The 24,286-nt window shown below is 44.0% G+C and overlaps 1 protein-coding gene across 1 annotated transcript in view; it reads left to right on the forward strand.

Moving 5' to 3' along the window:
- LOC136884449 (carboxyl-terminal PDZ ligand of neuronal nitric oxide synthase protein) overlaps positions 1–24,286 on the forward strand; it is a 627,954-nt gene that overhangs the window by 400,096 nt on the left and 203,572 nt on the right. Inside the window, exon 4 of the mRNA XM_067156624.2 lies at positions 9,844–9,899. Coding sequence (XP_067012725.2) covers positions 9,844–9,899 — 56 coding nt within the window. The remainder of the gene's footprint in view (positions 1–9,843; positions 9,900–24,286) is intronic.

Below are 24,286 nucleotides of genomic sequence, written 5' to 3' on the forward strand. Positions count from 1 at the left end.
CTGCCCTGTCCCGTCGTCGCCATAAGGCCTGTCTTGAGTCGGTGCGACGTAAAGCAAATAGCAAAGAAAATGGGTGGCTAAGTTCCTAGAAAATTGAACTCAGAGAATTAGTGTAGGTGGTTAATAGAGGGGTTCCGCAAGGCAGTTTGATTGAACCTCTGGTTTTTTTTATATATACACGGTGTTAGATAGATCGGTAAGGAAACAAGGCGCCCCTTCCGCCGGACAAGTGTGTTCCGATAATTTCCCTAGTTCCACAAAATTTCGCTAGATGTCAGTTCAAACTGCGGGCCGCGCGTAGCGAGCGGATGAGTAATGTAGTGAGTTGACATGACATGTGTTTGATTGTTTTCTGCTACACAGACATCTTTTTTTTTTTTTTTGTGAGTACTTTGAATTATTTTTAATCTTAATGTTTCTAATATGACATGAATGACAGCCATCTTCAACAGAGTACGTAACCTTTGTTTTCGGGGTAATGGGGAGAAAATGTTCTGTGCCAAACTGTAAAATAGGTTATAAATCACAGGAGGGGTTAGGGGAATGTTTCATTGTTTAAAGCCCCTTCAGACAAAGAATTGTGGCAACAAGCCATTCCAAGCACGTACAAAGGTGTCTCCGATAAATACTATGCTTGCGAATCCCCCCCCCCCCGAATTTTATATTGAGAGTGGAGAGCAAAATCCGATTGTGCAGTAATTATGCAAATTCCAACACGTCCCAAGTTAGATGATGTTCCTGGACGTCTCATCTGTCTTTCTAAAGGGGAAACAAACAGACCGCCCACTAAGAGGAAGGGGCATTGTTGGATTCTACCAGTAAATGTAAATCAAGTAAAATTTATCGGATGGAGCAACAGCTAACAGCGTCACTTTACGATTTGCCGTCTACTTCTCTCAAAGACGCATTTCCTTTTTTCCGAAATTATACATTGCCTTCAGAAAACTGGACTAACAGAGAAAATGAAATAGAATTTAATTTATTTAATTTAATATATTTATTATATATTACCGGTATATATTTAATTTAATTTAATTGATTTTTTGGAAACGGGGTTTACCCGGTACTAAACAGTTAATTCTGCTCGAGGATGAAAGAATTAAAGTAAATATTTTGCATAATAATGTGGATCTGACTCAATTTAAGTGTGATTTGCAATATCTTAAAGGTCTTCAAGATCTTATCAACGTTTTGGCTGAAGGAATCTTGGCACCGGTGGGCCACCCGGAAACCAGTCTCATAATATAAAACTAGGATGTGATAATATCGATCTTCTCGGAATGTGGAGGCACTGAGAAACGCGAATTATTGGCTGGAGATGGTATATGTTTTAAATGCGCGACTATGGAGCATGCATTAAGAATTCACGAAAAGATACTAGCAAATAAAACAGAAGGGATTAAACGTTCTTCTTAAGAAGGCCATTAAAAACCGAAGACAACTGAAATGTAGAAATTCTATCATAAATAAATTAAAATTAAAATTGAATTCAGTAAAGGGAGAACTTATTAAAATAAACGACAAAAATGAACGAATGTTCTGAAAATTCACATGCGCCTCTTCCTACCCAGGTAAATGAAATGGCATGTGGCCGTTAGTGTCGGCAATGTTCGAAGACATGTTTGGCTCGCCAGACGCAGGTCTTTTGGTTTGAATCCCGTAGGCGACCTGCGCGTCATGATGAGGATGAAATAATGATGATGAAGACGACACATACAACAACCCCCATCCCAGAGAAATTAACCATTGATGGTTAAAATTCCAGACCCTGCCGGAAATCGAACCCGAGACCCCTGTGACCAAAGGCCAACACGCTAACCATTTATCCATGGGGCCAGACCCTATCCAGGTAATGATTAAGGAATGTATTGAATCCGGTAGGAGATCGGCAAAATTAAATCGTCGCTATACCGGGGACTAGTTTACTTTCGTGTTTGCAACTAGACTTAACTAAAGTTGGCGTCTGACAGGTAAGGTTGGAGGGAGGAGCAATGCACGTGCCATTTCACGATGTTGCCACATTCCAGCATTCCTTTCTACATGCTCTTACTCCTCGCTTCCGGCTCACTTGTTCCCTCCTTCATTCTGACCGCTGTGATCTGTTGTAGACTACCTGGCCAGGCGGTGTCGTCCCATTTGCGATCACTCTTATACAAACAATCAGGTTGTTATCAGTGACAGTGACAGGTTTGGTAACTCCCAGCAAGACGAGCTGCCCTGAAGTTTTATCTCCATGGCAACCCTCGTTTCCATGGCAACCACACAGCCACTTCCTTTATCCCGCCTCGGCAGGCAGTAAACGGACCTCCCTCTAAGAAATGTCAGACACCAACTCTTATTATTAGCAGTATACACATAGACATCCCATAGGATATTACTTCTTGCGGGATAATGATATTCTTCAATTGCCATCTGTGGAAATTCTGCGAACATATTTGCCAGTTGTTCACATAGGATGTGGCTTTGATCCTAATTCTTTAAAGCTCTCAAGCTTTATTTTATTAGACGAAATGCAAGTTCTTAATAGTATTTCTATTAATTCTAGAACAAGTACATATGGTGGTCTTATTGACAATGGAGAACAAGACAACAATGAAATGACAGGTCATGCACCAGTTTCTATATTTCAAGCTTTTTCTGACTCCCGTGCACAACCTATTGCTAACTGTGGTTCATGCGGTCCAACTTACTTACGCAGCTTATACTACAGGCCGTTTCACTTCTGGAAAATGTGGGAGATATCGCCGATGGAATTTTTGCTGACGGAGCTACAACCAGTTGCGGCGTATGGAAAGAACTAGGCGTATCTGGGAAATTTGATTCCCTAAGTAATTTCTTCTAATATCTACTAGCCTACACGGTAAAAGAAAGGTGTACGTTTTTTCTGACGCACGGTATCTATTGAAATGCGTAAGAGATCGGCTGGTACAGAAAATACTTTTTGTCATCGATGGAATGCATGTAAAATGGACAGATTATGAGAATCCGTTTGCGGCCAATACTTCAAACTAATTTATTTGCGTATTTATCCTTACCGGTCTTTCCCCACACTACTGTGGGTATGAACTATTTGGAGGGATGTATTCACTTCTGCTGTGGTGATAGTGTGATTGTTTCATTGTAAATGAAGAGGTGTGCATTGAGTTAAACACGAACACCGAGGAATTAACTAGATATGGCTTAAGTCCTGGATGTGGCCGGGATTTGAACCCACGACCTTCCGAAGCGAACGCTGTGATGCTGACCGTTCAGCCAGTGAGTGGAACAACATTTTCAACCCAGGAGGAATTAGTTATAACTTAATTCAGTGTGTTACTTGAATATACTTTTTTTCTTTCGAAATTCACAGCGTTGCAGTCAAAGATGCTCCAGTAGCAGTCATAAGAATAGCCCTATATAAAGGTTTAGTCTCTGTCCATTATTATTATGACCTATGGAAACTTGCCTTATATTAATAGAAGCAAATACTTGTTAATCACAGTACGTCTGAACGCCTTCTAACCAGATGGACTAGTAAATGTAGTAATAAGTGAGTAAACGATTATATGGTGTACGTACCGCAAGGTTCTGCATTGGGGCTTGTCATAAGTGCGGCTTACATTTACAGTGCAGCCTGGTAGAAGTACTTACACATCTCCCATCCGTTTGCTCTGTGCTCGAGAGATTTTCCACCGACACGTCACGGGCAGGCAGTTGCCTCACCTCATGAAATATGAAAGACTCTTGTAGTTCGCTGAGGAGTGATGGATTTGACGTGCTGCAGTATTAGCGAGGTGCCAGATACTTCATCATCGTCAACAGCACCAATAACCGAACTTCAGCACAAGGAGAAACAGCCAGGTGGGAGAAATTCACACGGTTCGAATCCCCGAATAACAAATATCACATTCAATCCTCGAAGATTGATGGACATAGGAATTTAAAAATTCTGTATGAAAAGATGGTGAATAGGTTGAGATGGTGATAACTTAGAGGTGAGCGTACTGAAAGTGATTATTTTCATCTAATGAAGTAAAATGATCGTCTCATAGGATTAATTTGCTAGAGGTGGTGGCGGATTTTGCTGGCATTTGGTTGTTTGGTTGTTTCTGTATACAGTATGATTCACCTAAAACTTGCACCCTAAATATTTATGAAATGGAAGGTGCTGTTTATGTGCTGCTTTCACAGAATGAAGTGTAACCAAGGGCTCATACTTGTAGCTATTATTAGAATGTGTATTTATTTTAGAAAGGTACTTTTGTGAAATGGAACAATGGCTGTTGACATTGACAAAAATCTAGAGTAAATCAGAAGATCAATGGCGTTATTTTCGGGATTCTAGTAGAAGTAGTATACGAGCTATCGTACTTTGAACATTGTACAGTATATACCAGCTGGAGCACATCAAGCTTGGACACGAGGTCAGTGGTCCAGGTCCAAAACGTCGTCTACTGATGAAGTGCGAATTGCTTCATACACTAACGAAAACTTTCTACGCATATGGAGGGCAAGAAGGGGAACGGTACAGTGAATCATTCTCAGTAGAATGTCACGAACAGCCTGGAGGTTCAGCACTATTTTGCTAAAAAATGATTTCGCCACCGAAACACCACTGTTTCACATGGGGCCGATGACCTCGATGGTAGGGCCCTTTAAACAACAAACATCAATCATCAATCAATCAAAATTCAAGGAAACACGACGGCCGCTGTGTAGGAACACAACATTCTCCGATCCATTGTAAGTGGTTTTTCAGAGACTGTAGGAGACGAGTTTACTCCACAAGGCGATTATGCTCCTCCACTTTCTTCAGCAGCTGTGGATGGATATCTGGAGGAACGAGAGGTCGGCAGTATGCACTGGCCAGCGCCTTCTCCGGACATGAACTGCATAGAGCATCTTTGGACCTTTCTTAAAAGTGAAATTTCTACCGTCAACGTCCACCACTAACAATTCAGGCCCTAAAAGATGCTGTCATCGAGAAGTGGGCCTGTTTACTTCAAGAAATGCTCAATGCATGCCTCGTCGCATTCAAGACTGCCTCAGGTGGCAGTGGTTGTGATTATTGTCCTGCGAGGGAGTACAACTGTGCAACCTTCCTCTCTGGGAGTGCCCCAGGGTTCGTGGAGGACCAACACGTTATTGGCTCATGCGAATTAATTAATTAATTAATTAATTGATTTAATAAGCCTGTAGTGTCTCATGAAGGACAAAGGCCATCCTCGAGAGGGAGACCGTGGTCAAGTGAGATGGTTGTATGCCATTTTTGATAGTCTTTTTCCACTGGCTTAGCTTATACCTGCTTTAAAATTTCGCCTTCCCATGTGTTAAATTTTTTTCATCTCGAGTACTTATTTCAACACTAGAACTAAGTACAATCAGTAAAACAGTAAACCAAACCAAACCCCATGGCATAACTGTGAAACCCGAAGGGCCTTGGCCTACCAAGCGACCGCTGCTCAGCCCGAAGGTCTGCAGATTATGAGGTGTCGTGTGGTCAGTACGACGAATCCTCACGGCCATTATTCTTGGCTCTCTACACCGGGGCCGCCACCTCACAGTCAGAGCTCCTCTAGTGTAATCACGTAGGCTGAATGGACCTCGAACCAGCCATCAGGACCAGGTAAAAATCTCTGACGTGCCCGGGAATCGAACCCGGGCCTCCGAGTAAGAGGCAGACACACTACCCCTACACCACGGGGCCGGCAGTAAAACAGTAAGACCGAGCAAATGGCGGTGCGGTTAGGGTCGCGCACCTGTGAGCTTGTATTCGGGAGATAGTAACATCGAACCCCACTATCTGCAGATGGTTTCTCCTGGTTTCCCATTTTCACACCAAGCAAATGCTGGGGCTGTACGTTAATTCACGGCCACTTTCTTCCCTCTCCTGGCACTTTCCTGTCCCATCGTCGCCATAGACCTATCTGTGTCGGTGGGAGTTAAAGCAAATTTAAAAAGAAAATGAATAGGATTTGCAGTGAAATGCAACAAAACAAAACTCATGTCCAATAGACCATCAAACTCACTTAAAATCGACGGAAATGCACTGCAATACGTTGACGAATACGTTTGTGTAGCCCAACTGATTTCGCTAACACAAAGAATGGACATAGGAATAAAGAGAAGAATAACTCAGGCTTGGAAGGCCTTCTGAGGGCTGAAATTCATACAGCTGGATGCATCATTAAACAGGAAACTCAGACTGGAGGCACTCAACACATGCATCATTACCGCATTGATTTGAATGATTCAGTCACTACTGATCTGCATTTAGGGCAGTCGCCCACGTGGCAGATTCCCTATCTGTTGTTTTCCTAGCCTTTTCTGAAATTATTGCAAAGCAACTGGAAATTTATTGAACATATCTCTTGGTAAGTTATTTCAATCCCTAACTCCCCTTCCTATAAATGAATATTTGCCCCAATTTGTCCTTTTGAATTCCAGCTTTATCTTCATATTGTGATCTTTCCTACTTTCCTCACTGCAGGGCCGTCAAGTTCTGTTTACTCTCAACGCTGTAATGTTGAGAGCTAATATAGACAGGGGGTGTCCACAGGGAGGAGTATTATCACCAACATTATGGTGTCTGGTAGTGGACGAACTACTTACCAGGTTAAATGTTGGAGGAATATACGCCCAAGGCTATGCAGACGACATAAGCCTGATGGCGGTAGGAAATTTCCCCAGTACGGTTTCCGAACTCGTACAGAGCTCTCTACGTAGGGTGGAAAGATGGTGTCACGAGACAGACTTGTCGGTTAATCCCGATAAGACGGAGCTCGTGGTATTTACCAGGAGGAGGAGGCTAGACGGACTGTCAGAGCCTTTCCTATTCGGAAAAAAATTAGTTAAGACAACCTCGGTTAAGTACCTAGGGGTAATCCTTGAGGCAAGACTGAGTTGGAAGAAACATATAGATCATAAGGTGGATAAGGCTCGCAAGATTATGTGGGCCTGTCGCAGGGCCGTCGGGAAGACTTGGGGCCTAAGACCTAGGGTGGTCCAGTGGCTCTATATCTCCATTGTACGGCCCACGATCACCTATGCATCTATAGTCTGGTGGCCAGGCTCAGAGAGTAAAACTGTGAGCACCAAGTTAAACAGTGTCCAAAGACTTGCGTGTCTAGGAATAACAGGGGCACTGGATACTACACCATTATGTGCAATGGAGGCCATCCTAGGTTTTCCCCCCTTACATTTATATGTTAAGGTAATAGCGGGAATGAGTGCCTATCGCCTTTGGTCACTCGGAGGATGGTCCTTCAAAAACCCGAATAGAGGTCATGCCTCTATTCTTACAAGGCTTCACCAGACTTGCCCTATGACAATGATGATCGGGGATCTGATGAAGCCTAGCTTTAATTTGAATTATAAATTCACAGTGGTGATACCCACAAGGGAGGAGTGGGCCGCGGACGCTGGGGCCCGTCTTAAGTCTGGGGGCTGTACATGGTACACAGATGGCTCGCGGACGGAGGCGGGCACAGGCGCCGGGGTCTGGGGGCCTAAGACAAGGCTCTCCCTTCCTATGGGTAAATATGCTACTGTTTTCCAGGCTGAAGTATACGCAATACTAGCCTGTGCTTTAAATATATGGAAAATGCCTGGACACAGAAGACACATCACTATATGTAGTGATAGCCAGGCAGCGTTAAAAGCACTATGTGCAGTTAAAACAACATCAAAACTGGTATGGGAATGCCAAAGGATGTTAGATCAGCTGTGTGAGTTTAGCTCAGTTACCTTATTATGGGTTCCTGGGCACACAGGAATCAGTGGAAATGAAGAAGCTGACAAACTAGCGAAACAGGGCTCAATGGGTTCCTTCACAGGACCAGAGCCCTTCCTGGGAGTGTCACTCCGAAGTGTGAGACTGGCAATATCCCAATGGATAAACCAGTCTCACCTAGATATTTGGAAGAGGTTAACCATAGCAAGACAGGCACGTGAACTTATCAAAGGGCCTAGTCAAAGCTATAAAAAGGTCCTAATGAATTTGAATAGGACCAGAATGAGAATGGTAGTTGGACTGTTAACAGGCCACAATACCTTACAGAGACACCTACACATCATGAAAATCACCCAGGATCCGATGTGTAGAAGATGCGGCAAGGAGGAGGAGACCTCCGCGCATGTGTTATGTCAGTGCGAGGCTTTTGCAAGCACTAGACATCGATACCTGGGCTCACATTTTGTGAGCCTGGAGGACATCAGGAACGCCAAAATCCGGACACTAGTATCCTTTATAGGAGCACTAGGTCTGGACTAGGCAAACCCGCTCAAGTGGCACAAAGGGTCTTCATAGACCTACGTGTGGAGCTCTGCAAAAACAGGGCTCACCCATTTCTTATCTATCTATCTATCTATCTTTCCTACTTTTAAAGACACCACTCAAACTTATTCGTTTACTGATGTCCTCCCACGCCATCTCTCCACTGACAGCTCGGAACATATCTCTTAGTCGAGCAGCTCGTCTCAGTTCTCCGAAGTCTTCCCAGCCCAAACTTTGCAACATTTTTGTAAGGCTACTCTTTTGTCGGAAATCACCCAGAACAAATCGAGCTGCTTTTCTTTGGATTTTTTCCAGTTCTTAAATCAAGTAATCCTGGTGAGGGTCCCATACACTGGAACCATACTCTAGTTGGAGTCTTACCAGAGGCTTATATGCCCTCTCCTTTACATCCTTACTACAACCCCTAAATACCCTCATAACCATGTGCAGAGATCTGTACCCTTTATTTACAATCATATTTACGTGATTACCCCAATGAAGATATTTCCTTATATTAACATATAGATACTTACATTGATCCCCAAAAGGAACTTTCACCCCATCAACGCAGTAATTAAAACTGAGAGGACTTCTCCTATTTGTGAAACTCGCAACCTGACTGTAAACCCCGTTTATCAACATACCATTGCCTGGTGTCCATCTCACAACATTATCGAGGTCATTTTGCAGTTGTTCAAAGTCTTGTAACTTATTTATTACTCTAATACAGAATAACATCATCTGCAAAAAGCCTTATCTCTGATTCCACTTCGTTACACATATCATTGATATACCGTCCGGCTCCATGGCTAAATGGTTAGCGTGCTGGCGTTTGGTCCAGAAGATTCCGGGTTCGATTCCCGGCCGGGTCGGGGATTTTAACCTTAATTGGTTAATTCCAATGGCTCGGGGCTGGGAGTGTGTGATATATTCAGCATTAGAAATCATCCTAGGTAGGTCCCTCATCTTCACAGACACGCAGGTCGCCTAATAAGCCGTCTACTAGAAAAAGACTTCCGCTCACTAAGATGGTCAGATGATCAAAGACACAGATCCTACCTCTCTCCCCAGAAGGAGCGGGGCGAGGTCGAGAAACAGGAAATGGTGCAACCATCAAAGAGAACCAATCAGAATACAGAGTTCACATTCGAATTTCCCATTCACCAATTACATTTACTCGTATTTTCTCCAATCAAAAGTCTCTTCTTTCTCGCTGACACGGCGTAGTACAGCATGTTTCATAATTTTGACAAAAAACGAAAATATTAAAATTCACAGATAAATAATAATTTTGATACAACCCATGAATAAGAGTTTCTAAAACAGAATTTAAGATGATCTGGGTAGACCCAGGTTTATGAGATCGAAACAATTCTTCCAAGTCCAAAGGTCGAAACAGAATAAAATCTTATACAGCAACAAATAATTTTTATTACAGTAACATAAGAAATTTCAACCCATTCCCACTACTGTCTTTATACTGACACGTAGAGATTTTTTGTTACTCTTAATTCCATAACGTAGATCAGACTGAGTGATATATTAAGTGACAGATTTGTTTAAAACAATTCCTTTCTCTTTGTTTTCAGAAAAAGCAGTGGCTGGACGAAAACAATCTAATCCTGATGAATCACCCCATCTACAGGTGAGTGTAACCTACAGAGTAATCTAGTCGTTTGTCCTCTTACAATGTTTGATCGTAATTTGAAATTGCTTACAACTGAATCTTACGTCAAAGGCGGTTGTGTGTATATCTCGAATATCGACGTGTACTTATCGTTCGACAACAACCAGAACAACTTATAAGGCATTTTTCTCATACAGGTCTCACTCAGCATGTATTATTATTATTATTATTATTATTATTATTATTATTATTATTATTATTATTATTATTATTATTATTATTATTTATTGGTCTTGCGAGGAACACCGCGGGTCTGGGAGTTGCCTGTGATTAGTACTCACTATGTGAGGAACACCACGGGTTTGGGCATTGCCTGTGATTAGTACTCGCTATGCGAGGAACACCGCGGGTCTGGGAGTTGCCTGTGAGTAGTACCACAATGTGAGGAACACCGTGAGTCTACGTTACATGCGATTAGTACCGCACATGAGAAACACCATGGTTCTGTTTTGCCAGCTATAAGTACCAGTATGGGTGGCCGTTGACCTGGATTTTGAACCCCTTCAAAACACAAGTATCATTGATTCAGGATTGTGCTTTGGAAACAATCCCTTCTTTAGTTTTTACCATTGTTTACGTTAGTTTCTGGAAAGGTGGGGCATTGCGGGTCGAATCCGCCGATTGTTTTAAGTTCATAACTATTGTTCATCGTCATATATTTGAATTCTAGTTAGTGGATTGATTTTGGAATTATTTTTAATTTGTAATATTGTGAGTTGGATCCGCTTGATTATTTTAACTTGTATATTCATATTGATCTGTTCATTCTTCATCATCAAGTTTTGTATTCGGGTATTGGAATTTTGAATTCTTATTACATTTCGTCTTATTTAGTACCATTAGGGACCGGTGACCTAGATGTTAGGCCCCTTTAAACAGCAACCATTATCAATACCATCATGATCAACAGATGGGATAGGTGAAATTAAGGAGCTGGCACAAGTAGGCAAAAAGAATACTTTTTCTTGTTATTTGCTTTACGTCGCACCGCCACAGATAGGTCTTACGGCGACGATGGGATAGGAAAGGCGTAGGAGTGGGAAGGAAGTGGACGTGGCCTTAATTAAGGTACAGCAACAGTATTTGCCATGTATGATGATGGGAATCCACGGAAAACCATCTTCAGGGCTGCCGACAGTAGGGTTCGAACCCACTATCTCCCGGATGGAAGCTAACAGCTGCGCGCCCCTAACCGCACGGCCATCTTGGCTGGTAATTACCCTTTTCAGTTTTCATACTATATAATGACAGGAAGAGGATACAATGGATGTATACCACCCCGAAATAATACAGGGAGATTCTTCGACTTCCTGACGGAGAGTCGAAGATCATCCTTTCTGGTGGAACAGCAGGCGCTAATAATTACAAAGCATGTCGTTATGAAGTTACGAAACACTAAACAGTCATGCTATACGATCGACCCCAGTGCACCTCTAGGGTATCACGTGCACAGAGAAAGTGTCCCTCCTTTGGGAAGCCTCGCGTGACCCCAGTATTACGAGCTCGCTACAAGGCAAAGAGGATTATCGGATAATCCTAGACAAGACGCATGATCCTCCCCTCCCTGCTCTAATAAGTTCTGCGAGGTGGAGCTGAACACATCGCTTCTCTTCTCGTCATCGCGACTTGGATGGTGAAGTCAGGTGACAGTGTTACCTCTGTTCTGTGAACCAGACAAGGTTGTACAGCCGAGGGCACAGATAATATGATAATTTCACACCGTTTAAATTGATTTATTGTTTAATTAATACATGATTTATTGTCCACCTCTGTGGTGAAGTGGTTAGTGTGATTAGCAGCCACCTCCGGAGTCCCAGGTTCGATTCCCGGCTCTGCAACGAGATTTGAAAAGTGGCACGAGGGCTGGAACGGGGTCAACTCAGCCTCGGGAGGTCAACTCAGTAGAGGTGGGTTCGATTCCTACCTCAGCCATCCTGGAAGTGGTTTTCCCACTTCTCCAGGAAAATGCTGGGATGGTACCTAACTTAAGGCCTTGGCCGTTTCCTTCCCGTTTCCTTGTCTATCCCTTCCAATCTTCCCATCCCCCAGCAAGGCCCCTGTTCATCATAGCAGGTGAGGCCGCCTGGGAGAGGTATTGGTCATCCTCCACAGTTGTATCCCCCGAACCAGAGTCTGAAGCTCCAGGACACTGCCCTTGAGGCGGTAGAGATGGGACCTCTCGCTGAGTCCGAGGGAAAACCCGACCCTGGAGGGTAAACAGATAACGAACGAACGAACGAACGATCGTATGAGTCCTAGTGCCGGGAGTGTCCGAGGACATGTTTGGCTCGCCTGGTGCATGTCCTCTTATATGACCTGGACTTCCGCGTGTGGGATTATGAGAAGTATTGAGAGAGTCGGCGCGAAGCCCACTCCTGACAAACAACACCGAGGGATCTGGTCAAGGCTTAACGCCTCCATCCGACGGACGAATTACCATCAACAGCGTCATATACCCTCACTCGATATGAGCACTGTGGAGATGTTTGGAATTGAAACCAGCATTTTGGCACGCAATCTAGTGATTGGAAATTGTATACCACCACCTCTCCTACCCTACCGGTGGTAGTGGTGATTATTGTTTTAAGGGGAACTATAACCGGGCAACCATCCTGTATAAAAAATGGAAGGGATCCGACATTTCGAAAAATGAAGACGTCGGGTAAAAAAAAGACAACGGCCACGAAGGGTGTGAAAATGAAACACTCCCTACACCTTGAGTGCTCTAATACCGTTGGGGTCAGAAAAGAACAATAATTGACCAAGAGAGGTCCAATAGGGTAGATGAAAGTGAGAAGTCTGGCACAAGTAAGTAGAAGCAATGCCAGGTATTAGCTAAGGGCCCCGTGGTCGCCAACCCATTACAGCTGTCACAAACGGTTATTTTTATGTAACTGCTACATCTGTCACTGCTACAATAAAGTAACTGTGAAAAGTAACAGTTAAAAATAACGTCCAACGTTGCTCACATTTCATTGGTCACAGCCTGGTCACGGCTTCAAGCTTGTCTGTGTTGCGAAGTCCCATTCATTCACTCGCACATGCGCGCACGCATCACTGCACTGTTGAAAGTCGGTGCAGCAAAACACGCATTCCTATTTGCTATAAAGTTAACGAGAGGCAGACAACGGATGAAATGAGAAGACAACATACCGCCTTTTCTGAAATCTAGAGGAGTGAGTTTGACAATGTCCCGATCAAGGATAGAAGACAAGAAGAGATGGTGATCTGTCTGCCAAACCTCTGCACAAACGGGTACAAGAGGATCGATTAAGTAAAATGAAGTAATGTTATGTTATCTATAATATCAATATGGAAAGTTAGCACGCTAATTTATTTATGGTACAATAAAAATTATACGGCTGAAACTTACAATAATATTATAATGTAGGTAGCCCTGCGCGATGTCTGAGTCAACGATTACCCCTGAGCTGTTCAATATGTCATAACAGTTTACACTTTAGTTACCAGATGACAGCAGCCACTTAAACAAATACACTATAGAGTATATTATACACTACAGTGTATTTGACTTAAAGCAATCTCCTACGAAAGCGATCTCACTTGGAAGACATGCATAATATCTGAACTCTGAAGGTCACATTCTGTGTCTGTAAGCTGCTACTAGTGACACTTTCCACTTCGCAGTTACTGTTTTCACTAGTACGTTATTCTGTTGTCGTTACTCGGTAAGCTGTTATTTTTTGTCTTCGTTACATTTGTAACAATGACAGGCATGTAACTGTGACAAAGTAACTGCTACGTTATTTTTCAGCCATCTCTACAACCCATGTTCCCAAGTTGAGAGCCCCTGAGGCCCTATTTAGTCGCTTCTTCGACAGGCAGGAGATACTGTGGGTGTTGTTATTCTGCCGCCCCCATCCGCAGAGAGACCCTTCTGCACTGCTGGCCATCATTCTGATGGTTATAATTTTCCGACCAGCGGGACTCCAATCGACTAACCAGCGTGTCATCCATAGGCCTATTGCTTGCGCCTTAATGATTGAGGCCGCCAGGCAGGGTATGTCCCATTAAAGCACCGGCATCGGTTTTTACTGTTTTCCTATAACTGGTGCTATTTCAGGATCGAGCAAGCCTCTAGACTGGATACTTGACAGACAGGATATGATGTCCCCAAACCGAACCCTCGAAGGGCGTTGGCGTACTAAGTGACCGCTGCCAGTCCGAAGGCCTGCAGATTACGAGGTGTCGTGTGGTCAGCACGACGAATCCTCTCGGCCGTTATTCTTGGCTTTCTAGACCGGGGCCGCTACCTCACCGTCAGATAGCTCCACAATTCTAATCACGTAGGCTGAGTGGACCTCGAGCCAGCCCTCAGGTCCAGGTAAAAATCCCTGACCTGGCCGGGAATCGAACCCGGGGGCTCCGTGTAAGAGGCAGGCACGCTACCCCTACACCACGGGACCGGCATTGAAACAGACACAGAGTATAAAAATATATCACGTATGAATCTCCGGTCAGCAAATAAGATATATAGATGTCAACAAAGAACATTATTAACTTTACATGAAATACTATGTAACACCACCATTAACCACAGCCCATTATGTAAAACATGCAAACAAATTTCTCCAACAAAATTTCAACCCTCCAAAATCTACCTGTATTGTTGAGTAGGTACAAGCGACCTTTGTATGATACACTTGCCCATCTAAAGCACTCGTAACCTTAAAACTCACCAGAATTGATGGTACAATTGTATTTCATATATTTTTTAAAAGAACATAATCCTCATGTTCACTCACGGGAATTGGGGTTAGGTTTAGTTTACGCACGTTCATTGTAAAACGTTGAAAAATTAATTACATCATTCTTGCACCACCGTTTAGGATTAATTTAGTGTCTAAATCATAAATCTTGGTCATGATTTTTCGGATCTTTCTGGGTCTGATTTAATTTTCTTTGGCTGATAGGGCAAATGCTAGGATATACATCATTAGTTTTAACTTCGGAAGTTTGCATGGCACTCGAATTAGATGACCACCTTCTATGGGTATATAATATCTTCCCTAACAATACATTTGATTTCAAAAATGATAGAATGATTAATGCACATAACATTATTAGACCTATCATTCGGTTCGAAGTTTTCCTTACGAATGCTCTTAACCCAATTTTGCCTTAATACTAGGTCTTTTGGAAACGGGAACACTTAAGCTTGTGCCCTACCTCGTACTTACATCCAGGCGCACAGCACATTAAACTATAAACATATTGCATAGGTAACTAAAAATAAAGATAACACTTTCAGAGAAGAACACGAGAATCAACATTAACCAAATCACCACCGATATTACGGCACTGAAAGAGGATCTATAACTTTCTTACGGCTATAAATAACTATAATGTACGATTAATAATATGGAAATTCTAAGTTCCCAAGGAGGGAATTTGATATTTTTCCACCAATAGAGCATGTCAAAAAACATATCAGATGTAAGGCTTTTCAGGCGTTTGCTCTATTAACCAGCGTTTCGTCTTAGGTCTGACACTAGACTCATCAGAGTGGGATGTGTCAGACCCTACCCACTGACGCTGGGGTGTATGCAGGTGAACATAACATAAAGTCGGTTATTTTCAATTCTTTCCCCTGATGGGGGAAAGCGGGCCATCAGCTCAACTAAGGAGCTCTTCGGCCATCGAATATGAAGAGTTATAGAGAAAAACAATGTGAGAAGGTATGTATCGTACATACCGAAAAAGGAAAACTAGGAATGAGTTTGGCGCAGGGGTACCATCACAGCAAGCCGGGCCCCAGGGAAGACCCGCAAAGCGCCCCGCACAAGCCAGCCCCTACAAAGACCCGGAGGAGAGGAAACAGGACGTTTATTTGTATTGACGTATCTCGGGCGCGCATTTCGGAAAAGCTTTGCATAGAAGTACAAAAACATATTACATCAAATGAGTTGATAGAAGAGGGGGGTGCGGAAGGAAGTTGGAGTACGGTGTAGGATAGTATTGTAGTAGAAGGTAGTAGAGAGTCCTAGTCATATTCGTGACGGAAGTGACACGAAGGAGGTCCAAGATCTGGAGAGGGGGTAAGATGAAAGTTGGCTGTGGAGCGGGGAGGTTGACAGTGGGCGGCGTAGGGGAGGGTGGCGGGACAGGTGGTGAGCTAAGTGAAGGGCGGGGAGAGGACGGGGGGCCGGTTCGAAGTGAGGAGCGAGAAGGCTCCACTCGATACGCTCGCCGACGAAAACGGATGCCAGTAGCAATGAGGTGATCGACGTCTGCATCTGATGAAAGTTGTAGGCGCATCATGAAGGTCGGGCCGTCATCGTTAAAGATGCCAATCGCCCGGCGAGCTGGGACTCCTGTATGTTTCAGTTCAAGAAGTAGTTCCCGTTCGGTGATGGCAGGGCCAGGCCCACGGATGACACAGCTCGGAGGGTGAGACAGTTAACTCGCTGGAGTGGAAACGTCTGCATTGCCAGGAGAAACTGATGGAGCTGTGACGGTGTTATCCATGAGGGGGGGGGGGGGGAGGGTGCAACGTAGAACGGCTGAAAGACTGATCCAGGGCAGGAAGGGCAGGATCAGTGTCGCAGATAACACTATTTGGAGAAAGGGACTGTTGTTGAGCTGGAGCATCGGCTGTTTGGTCGGCGACGGTAACATCAATGGAGGAATCAGGAGGCAAATTGTGACGGGATAGGGTGGTGAGCGGGGCAGACATAATAGGAGAAGGATGACTTGTCGTGGTAAGGACGGTTGAAGTAGTCAAAGTAAGAGAAGCAGTTATGGTGGAGGGGGTGGTCGTAGTAATAGTGGTAGTGGGAGTAGAGGACTGCGCTGATTTACGCGGGAAACTGGATTGAACGGTGATAGGGGGATCTGGAAGATGGCGCAGGTCCCGTAAGAGATGCTCTGGAGCGGAGTACTGTTGGCTACTGAATGTATGATTCGAAGCAGTGTATCGATTCATTCAAGTGTCCGAGTGAATCGATTCACAGGAACGGCGAGCTCACGGCACACGATTCAGCTTACTGGACGTTGACGGGGAGCCGAGCTTCCGCTGCAGCGAGACAGTGAATCATGGCACATCGAAAGAATCGCGAACGAGCGCGGCTCAGTGAGACACATGATACACACGGCTCCTTATCGGCTCACTGGACACGCGGAGAGCCGAGCTTCCGCTGCAGCGAGACATACAGTGAGCCATGCTACACTGAAAGAATCGTATGCTATAATGGACTCTCGAGCTCAGCTCATTTGAAAATAATACCCATTTGCATTCACTGTCCTCTTCTTACAGGGGGTTTAAATAATATATGGATTTATTTGCAGTGTTAAAAAGGTAGTCACAACATAATTCTGAAGTAGCTAGTAAGTAGATAGGCTATTAGGTTATACTATTTATTAGTTTAATGAATCTTAGTATTATAACTTAGTTGACATTTGACAATTAAACTCGACTCTAGCCTGCGCTATGACTATGAGTCATGCTCATGACCACTCAAAAGTACCTGTTTTATATTGGGAAGAACGGCTCAGTATTCTCTCAGTTCATATGTCACATCGTTGCACAAGACTTGAATCATATGTGGACAGACGCAATAACAGTATGTTGAATCAGAAAACCAGCGGGCTACTGTACATCTCGGGTAGCCTATACAAAATACGACGATTAAAAAAAATCCTCAGCTGATAGAAAAATACTTTTTTTAAAAAAAGACTGAGCGAGTTGTCGTGCGGTTAATATCGCGTGGCTATGCGCTTGCATTTGGGGGATGGTGCGTTCGAATCCCACCGTCGGCAGCCGTTGAGATGGTTTTTCCGTAGTTTCCCCATTTTCACACCAGGAAATGTGGGACTGTACCTTAATTCAGGCCATGGCTGCTACCTTCCTAATCCTAACCTTTCCCACCCTGCATCGCCGGAAACCTTCGATGTATTAGAGTAACTAGGATTTTTTCTAAGAAAGGAGTTCATAGTATGAAGACCAGATGGCAGCTGCGAGCACTGAATGTTGTTGCTGTTGTCTTACCAGTACATACTACACAGATGAAGTAGGAGCGGTGACCAATGAGCCGTGAATCGGATCACTGTATCGATTCAGTAACGTGAACGGAATCAAATGAATCGATTCAGTAAAATGAATCGAATGTCCCATCACTAGAGCGGAGACCACGTCATGATTATAGAGTCTTGAGAATGATGGGATTGAAGATCAAGCATTGCGCTTCGATGCAGGTGAACTTATCAGAAGCGTATATAAGAGACACAGTCTGATAACTGCATACGGGAGATAAAACTCCACAATGGAATTATTGCCTCTGCAATATGTTTATAGTTTACTAATACTCAAATTTCCTTAAATATTTGGTAACAACACGACTTACACAAATCAAAACAAACGCATGCTAGCACGCCAGCTGCCGCCATTATGGACTGTTTCGATAGGTCAGTTAAGGTCTGAGGTATAGGGATCGTGCGTAACAACAAATTTTCCACCGCAGCGCCCCTAGCGGAAGAGACGATTATTCATCGGTAGGAGAAACACCAGAATAACATTAGCTGTCGTTGTTTACTTATTGAAATATGTTGTGAATACGTATAATTTGAATTAATCAGCTACGTCGAATGCAGTTGTTCTTGTAGGTTTTCAGAAAATTATGTGGAGTTCTAAGTATTTTAGGAAATCTACTTTGAGGAACGGAAGAGAGCTTAATGGTGGTAGCCATCACATATATCAGGTAGAAGAAAAACTTTCAAAGGAAATAGGCCTATCTGGTATATGTTTGAGAGAGACAAATGTTAGTCAAACCCCATATAATATTAACATCAAGGTTAGAATTTTTTTAAATTCTTAATTTAGATCCTTTTCATATTTTATAAATTTGTAATAATCTTAGTTTTAACATTATTAAACATATACCCGGTAACCTTCATGTTCAGTTCAAATTTTCCGGTTACGTGAACGAATCCGATCCACGAAATGTCACTATTATTTGTCCCAAATGGAAGATAATAATTGTTTTTACTCAAATAAAGTGTTAAATCTGCGGTAAATTCAGAAAAAGTACGAAATATTTTACTTGTAGAGAATAATATGGATACATACTTTACTACCGTACCTTACAACTATTTTTTCTGCTACGTCGCAGCGCTTCCGTACGCGTTTTGTTTGTCTAACACTTCCGTGCGTAAAATTGTCAGAGTTTTTGAATCACATTTTGAATTATCACTGGGCAATTATAAATGACAAAATAGTACATTTACATTTCCCTGGCCATGTGAAAATGGTAAATAATCAGTCTGAATACCTATACCAACCCCCATGGCACTACAGCCCTTGAAAGGCCTTGGCCTACCAAGCGACCGCTGCTCAGCCCGAAGGCCTGCAGAATACGAGGTGTCGTGTGGTCAGCATGACGAATCCTCTCGGCTGTTATTCTTGGTTTTCTAGACCGGCTGAATACCTATACTACAAACAATTTGGGGAGATTGTGATTCAGGAACAGAATTCGTGTTTTCTTTCATTTCACTTTGTCTCCCTTTCCTCCTCTAGTACCTGACTGTCAGTTTCCTCCGTATTTCGTCCTCATTAGTTCTTCCTGGTAATAAATGCAAAGTAGGCTTATATCCAGGGCTATCAGGGTCTCTGGTAGGTGTTCCATCAATGAAGTGTCGGATGCAGATTCTGAATTCCTGGCAGGGACCCACGGTTTTCCATCAAGTGTTGAACGTTTTAAAGATGTTATCCATGCTTCCCTTCTGATCTTATGGGCAGCTGCGGCTGGAAAACGAAAAATAATTCGTTCCTGGTGGGCTGTTTTAGTAAGTGTAATTACAACCGTACACGGAACAGTTCACGTGACATTTACTGCGTTTACTGGTTCTATGAGTTTCGTTCATGCTTAGAGAATATGCTGAAAGAACCTAATCAAAACGTAGGCTACCGGTACCTCAGTAAGCAATGTGAACAGTCAAAGACTTACAGCTAGTAAGATAAAAAAAAACCCACCATTCACTAACTCGATGGTGAAAAATGCTCCTACCGCTCCTACCAGTTACTTCAGATTAAGCCACCAGATGGCAGCAGTCGCTATACGCACGGTCCCTATTGTAGTTGGCCTTGGCTGAGAGGACGTCGACCCAGCCCTCAGATCCAGGTAAACATTCCTGACCTGACCGGGAAGAGGCAGGCACGCTACCCCTAGACCGCGGGGCCAGCATAAGCTCCCCTAGTCCGCTAATGAGTAATGATCGATCACGTGTTTCACAAGCCTCCCTCCAACGCAACGTGAACACACAGCAATTAAAAGAAAATTAAATTAGGACCGTGATCAAAGGGCGGCGCCAGTTAGCAAACAGTGGGAGCAGCGAGGGTGTCTTCTCTCTGGCATCGGCCACACCACAGACAGCATCTAGCACACACGTTTCCAAATCGCGACTCGCGAGTTTTTTTTAAATATTTTAAGAAATCTGAAGAAAATTTACGAAACTATTTCATAGCACGTTCAAAATTTTTATACCCTTTATAGACCCTAATCGGAACCAAAAATGTAAAATCCAAACTTCGGCGGAAAATGAGTCTTCACAAATGCCAGTACTAGGTCTTAACCATTGCAAAAATGGCTATGAGATCCATGCCAACCTAACTGTGGACCTTTCATGAAACGTAGCACGCAATGAATACCAAGAAATACTTTAATTACCATTGGTGTAAGAAGCGGAGCCGGCCCCGTAGTGTAAGGGTAGCGTGCCTGCCTCTTACCCGGAGGCCCCGGGTTCGATTACCGGCCAGGTCAGGGATTTTTACCTAGACCTGAGGGCTGGTTCGAGGTCCACTCAGCCTACATGATTACAATTGAGGAGCTATCTGACGGTGTGATGGCGGCCCCGGTCTAGGAAGCCAAGAATAACGGCCGAGATTCGTCGTGCTGACCACACGGCACCTCGTAATCTGCAGGCCTTCGGGCTGAGCAGCAGTCGTTTGGTAGGCCAAGTCCCCTCAAGGGCTGTAGTGCGATGGCGTTTGGTTTTTAAGAAGCGGTTTCAATTCTTCTCTCGTTGGTTGTACTGGCTGGTACACATTGCTCGAATTTTAGGTTCTTACAGATGTATATCATTGTTCCCTTCACACTACTGCCACCAAATTGTCCTTCCTTAAGCTTTGTTTTGACTGCATTTAATTTCAGTTTTTCTTTAGGACTTTCTTTGTCCTTTTTGTCAAATATTCATTCAAATGACCTGACCTTGTTGGGTACTCTTCTTCAAAATTCAATTGTCCTGGGTATAATATTGTATATTTTTAATTTCACTCTTTCATGCAATCGTAAAATAGCGTTTAAGTAATTAAAATTATGAAACCTTCGTTTTGGTTGAACTACGCATGTTATTTAATACTGGTACTTCTGTTCTATTTGCGGAGTTTTACGAAAATTGGCCTGTTATTCAAGTCCGGCCCGCGATCATACCTAAGGTTGCCAATGTGGTCGTCGTCCCGTTACAAACTGGAAATCCCTGATGATGAGTACATTCATATTATTTCCTGAGGGAAGCGTAAACCTCGAACTAAAATATCTAGGGCCTGTACTACGACAGCCAGATACATGTTTGGTTTCAATTTATGCGGCAGATTACGCATTTATCCGGAAGCTGGTGAGTTAAAAAACGCGCACTACGACGTTCGTGCATATGCAGTCTGGAGGCGTATTCTCTAGTTTAACTGTAGGACTTATCTGCGACTTAGCTCCTTTGTAAGAATCAAGATGGCTGCATTCTGTTCAGCTATCGCAAAGCTTTAAATGACGTTCCGAGCTAGCAAGTTGTTGCCACTCCCATGTGACTTGCACTGAAGCTTGCTTGTTCGTTCACGTGTCATATTTTCATGCTGCCACATCGTTGTTTACCGGTTCGAGTCTCTTTAGCGGAATATATATATTACCATCTAAATGCCCTAATCACTAGAGTGCGTGCCAAAAGCTTGGGCTCAATTTTGAAGCTCTCCGCGTCGCTCATATGAAGCAAAGGTTTATGGTGATCCTTCCGTCGAATGGACGCGTTGATTTCATAACAACTTACTACTAAGTACTTACTCAAAAGTACCCCGTGCGGGTGGGGGACGGACATGTAGAATCCACCCGCGATATCTCTTGCCTGTCGTAAGAGGCGACTAAAAGTGGCGACCAAGGGATGAACAAATTAGAACCATGAGACTACTTGTAATTAGTACCATCACGCAGGGAACACCATGGGTCGCACTTATTTGAGCGTAGTACCACTATGTTAGGTACACAATAGGTTTGTGATTAGTAACGACAGTGTGTGAATTAGGAGGTGGGTCCTACAGTACCTGTGATTCGTACCCCTATATGACCAACACCATGGGATGAGCGACACCATAGTTCTGCCTTGCTTATGCTTAGTTCCCACTACGTGAGGAATACCACGGGATAGCTCGGGTCCCTGTGGTTAGTCCACTTATGTAAGGAGCGCCATAGGTTAGCGTTGCGTGTAAATAGCGCCGCAATGTGCGAAACACCATAGGTCTGTGTTACATGTGCGTATTACACTACCTGTGAATAGTACCATAATGTATGGAATACCGCGAGTCTACGCTACTTTTGATTAGTGCGGCCAAATGACAAATAGCTTGGTTCTACATTCCTAGCGATAAATACCATTATGAGGGGCAGATGACCTGCATTTTGGACCCGTTTCGACTACAAGCATACTCGATTCAGCATCGTGCTATAGAAGCAGCCCCTTGGTCATTAATACTATTGTTTTATGCCAGGTTCTGTGCATTTGAGGCACTGTGGGTCGCTTCCACTGATCGTTTTAAATTCACATCCATCCATCCATCCATCCATCCATCCATCCATCCATCCATCCATCCATCCATCCATCCATCCATCCATCCATCCATCCATCCATCCATCCATCCATCCATCCATCCATCCATCCATCCATCCATCCATCCATCCATCCATCCATCCATCCATCCATCCATCCATCCATCCATCCATCCATCCATCCATCCATCCATCCATCCATCCATCCATCCATCCATCCATCCATCCATCCATCCATCCATCCATCCATCCATCCATCCATCCATCCATCCATCCATCCATCCATCCATCCATCCATCCATCCATCCATCCATCCATCCATCCATCCATCCATCCATCCATCCATCCATCCATCCATCCATCCATCCATCCATCCATCCATCCATCCATCCATCCATCCATCCATCCATCCATCCATCCATCCATCCATCCATCCATCCATCCATCCATCCATCCATCCATCCATCCATCCATCCATCCATCCATCCATCCATCCATCCATCCATCCATCCATCCATCCATCCATCCATCCATCCATCCATCCATCCATCCATCCATCCATCCATCCATCCATCCATCCATCCATCCATCCATCCATCCATCCATCCATCCATCCATCCATCCATCCATCCATCCATCCATCCATCCATCCATCCATCCATCCATCCATCCATCCATCCATCCATCCATCCATCCATCCATCCATCCATCCATCCATCCATCCATCCATCCATCCATCCATCCATCCATCCATCCATCCATCCATCCATCCATCCATCCATCCATCCATCCATCCATCCATCCATCCATCCATCCATCCATCCATCCATCCATCCATCCATCCATCCATCCATCCATCCATCCATCCATCCATCCATCCATCCATCCATCCATCCATCCATCCATCCATCCATCCATCCATCCATCCATCCATCCATCCATCCATCCATCCATCCATCCATCCATCCATCCATCCATCCATCCATCCATCCATCCATCCATCCATCCATCCATCCATCCATCCATCCATCCATCCATCCATCCATCCATCCATCCATCCATCCATCCATCCATCCATCCATCCATCCATCCATCCATCCATCCATCCATCCATCCATCCATCCATCCATCCATCCATCCATCCATCCATCCATCCATCCATCCATCCATCCATCCATCCATCCATCCATCCATCCATCCATCCATCCATCCATCCATCCATCCATCCATCCATCCATCCATCCATCCATCCATCCATCCATCCATCCATCCATCCATCCATCCATCCATCCATCCATCCATCCATCCATCCATCCATCCATCCATCCATCCATCCATCCATCCATCCATCCATCCATCCATCCATCCATCCATCCATCCATCCATCCATCCATCCATCCATCCATCCATCCATCCATCCATCCATCCATCCATCCATCCATCCATCCATCCATCCATCCATCCATCCATCCATCCATCCATCCATCCATCCATCCATCCATCCATCCATCCATCCATCCA

Source organism: Anabrus simplex, chromosome 12 (genome assembly GCF_040414725.1).
Source record: "Anabrus simplex isolate iqAnaSimp1 chromosome 12, ASM4041472v1, whole genome shotgun sequence".
In the NCBI taxonomy this organism is placed as follows: Eukaryota; Metazoa; Arthropoda; class Insecta; order Orthoptera; family Tettigoniidae; genus Anabrus; species Anabrus simplex.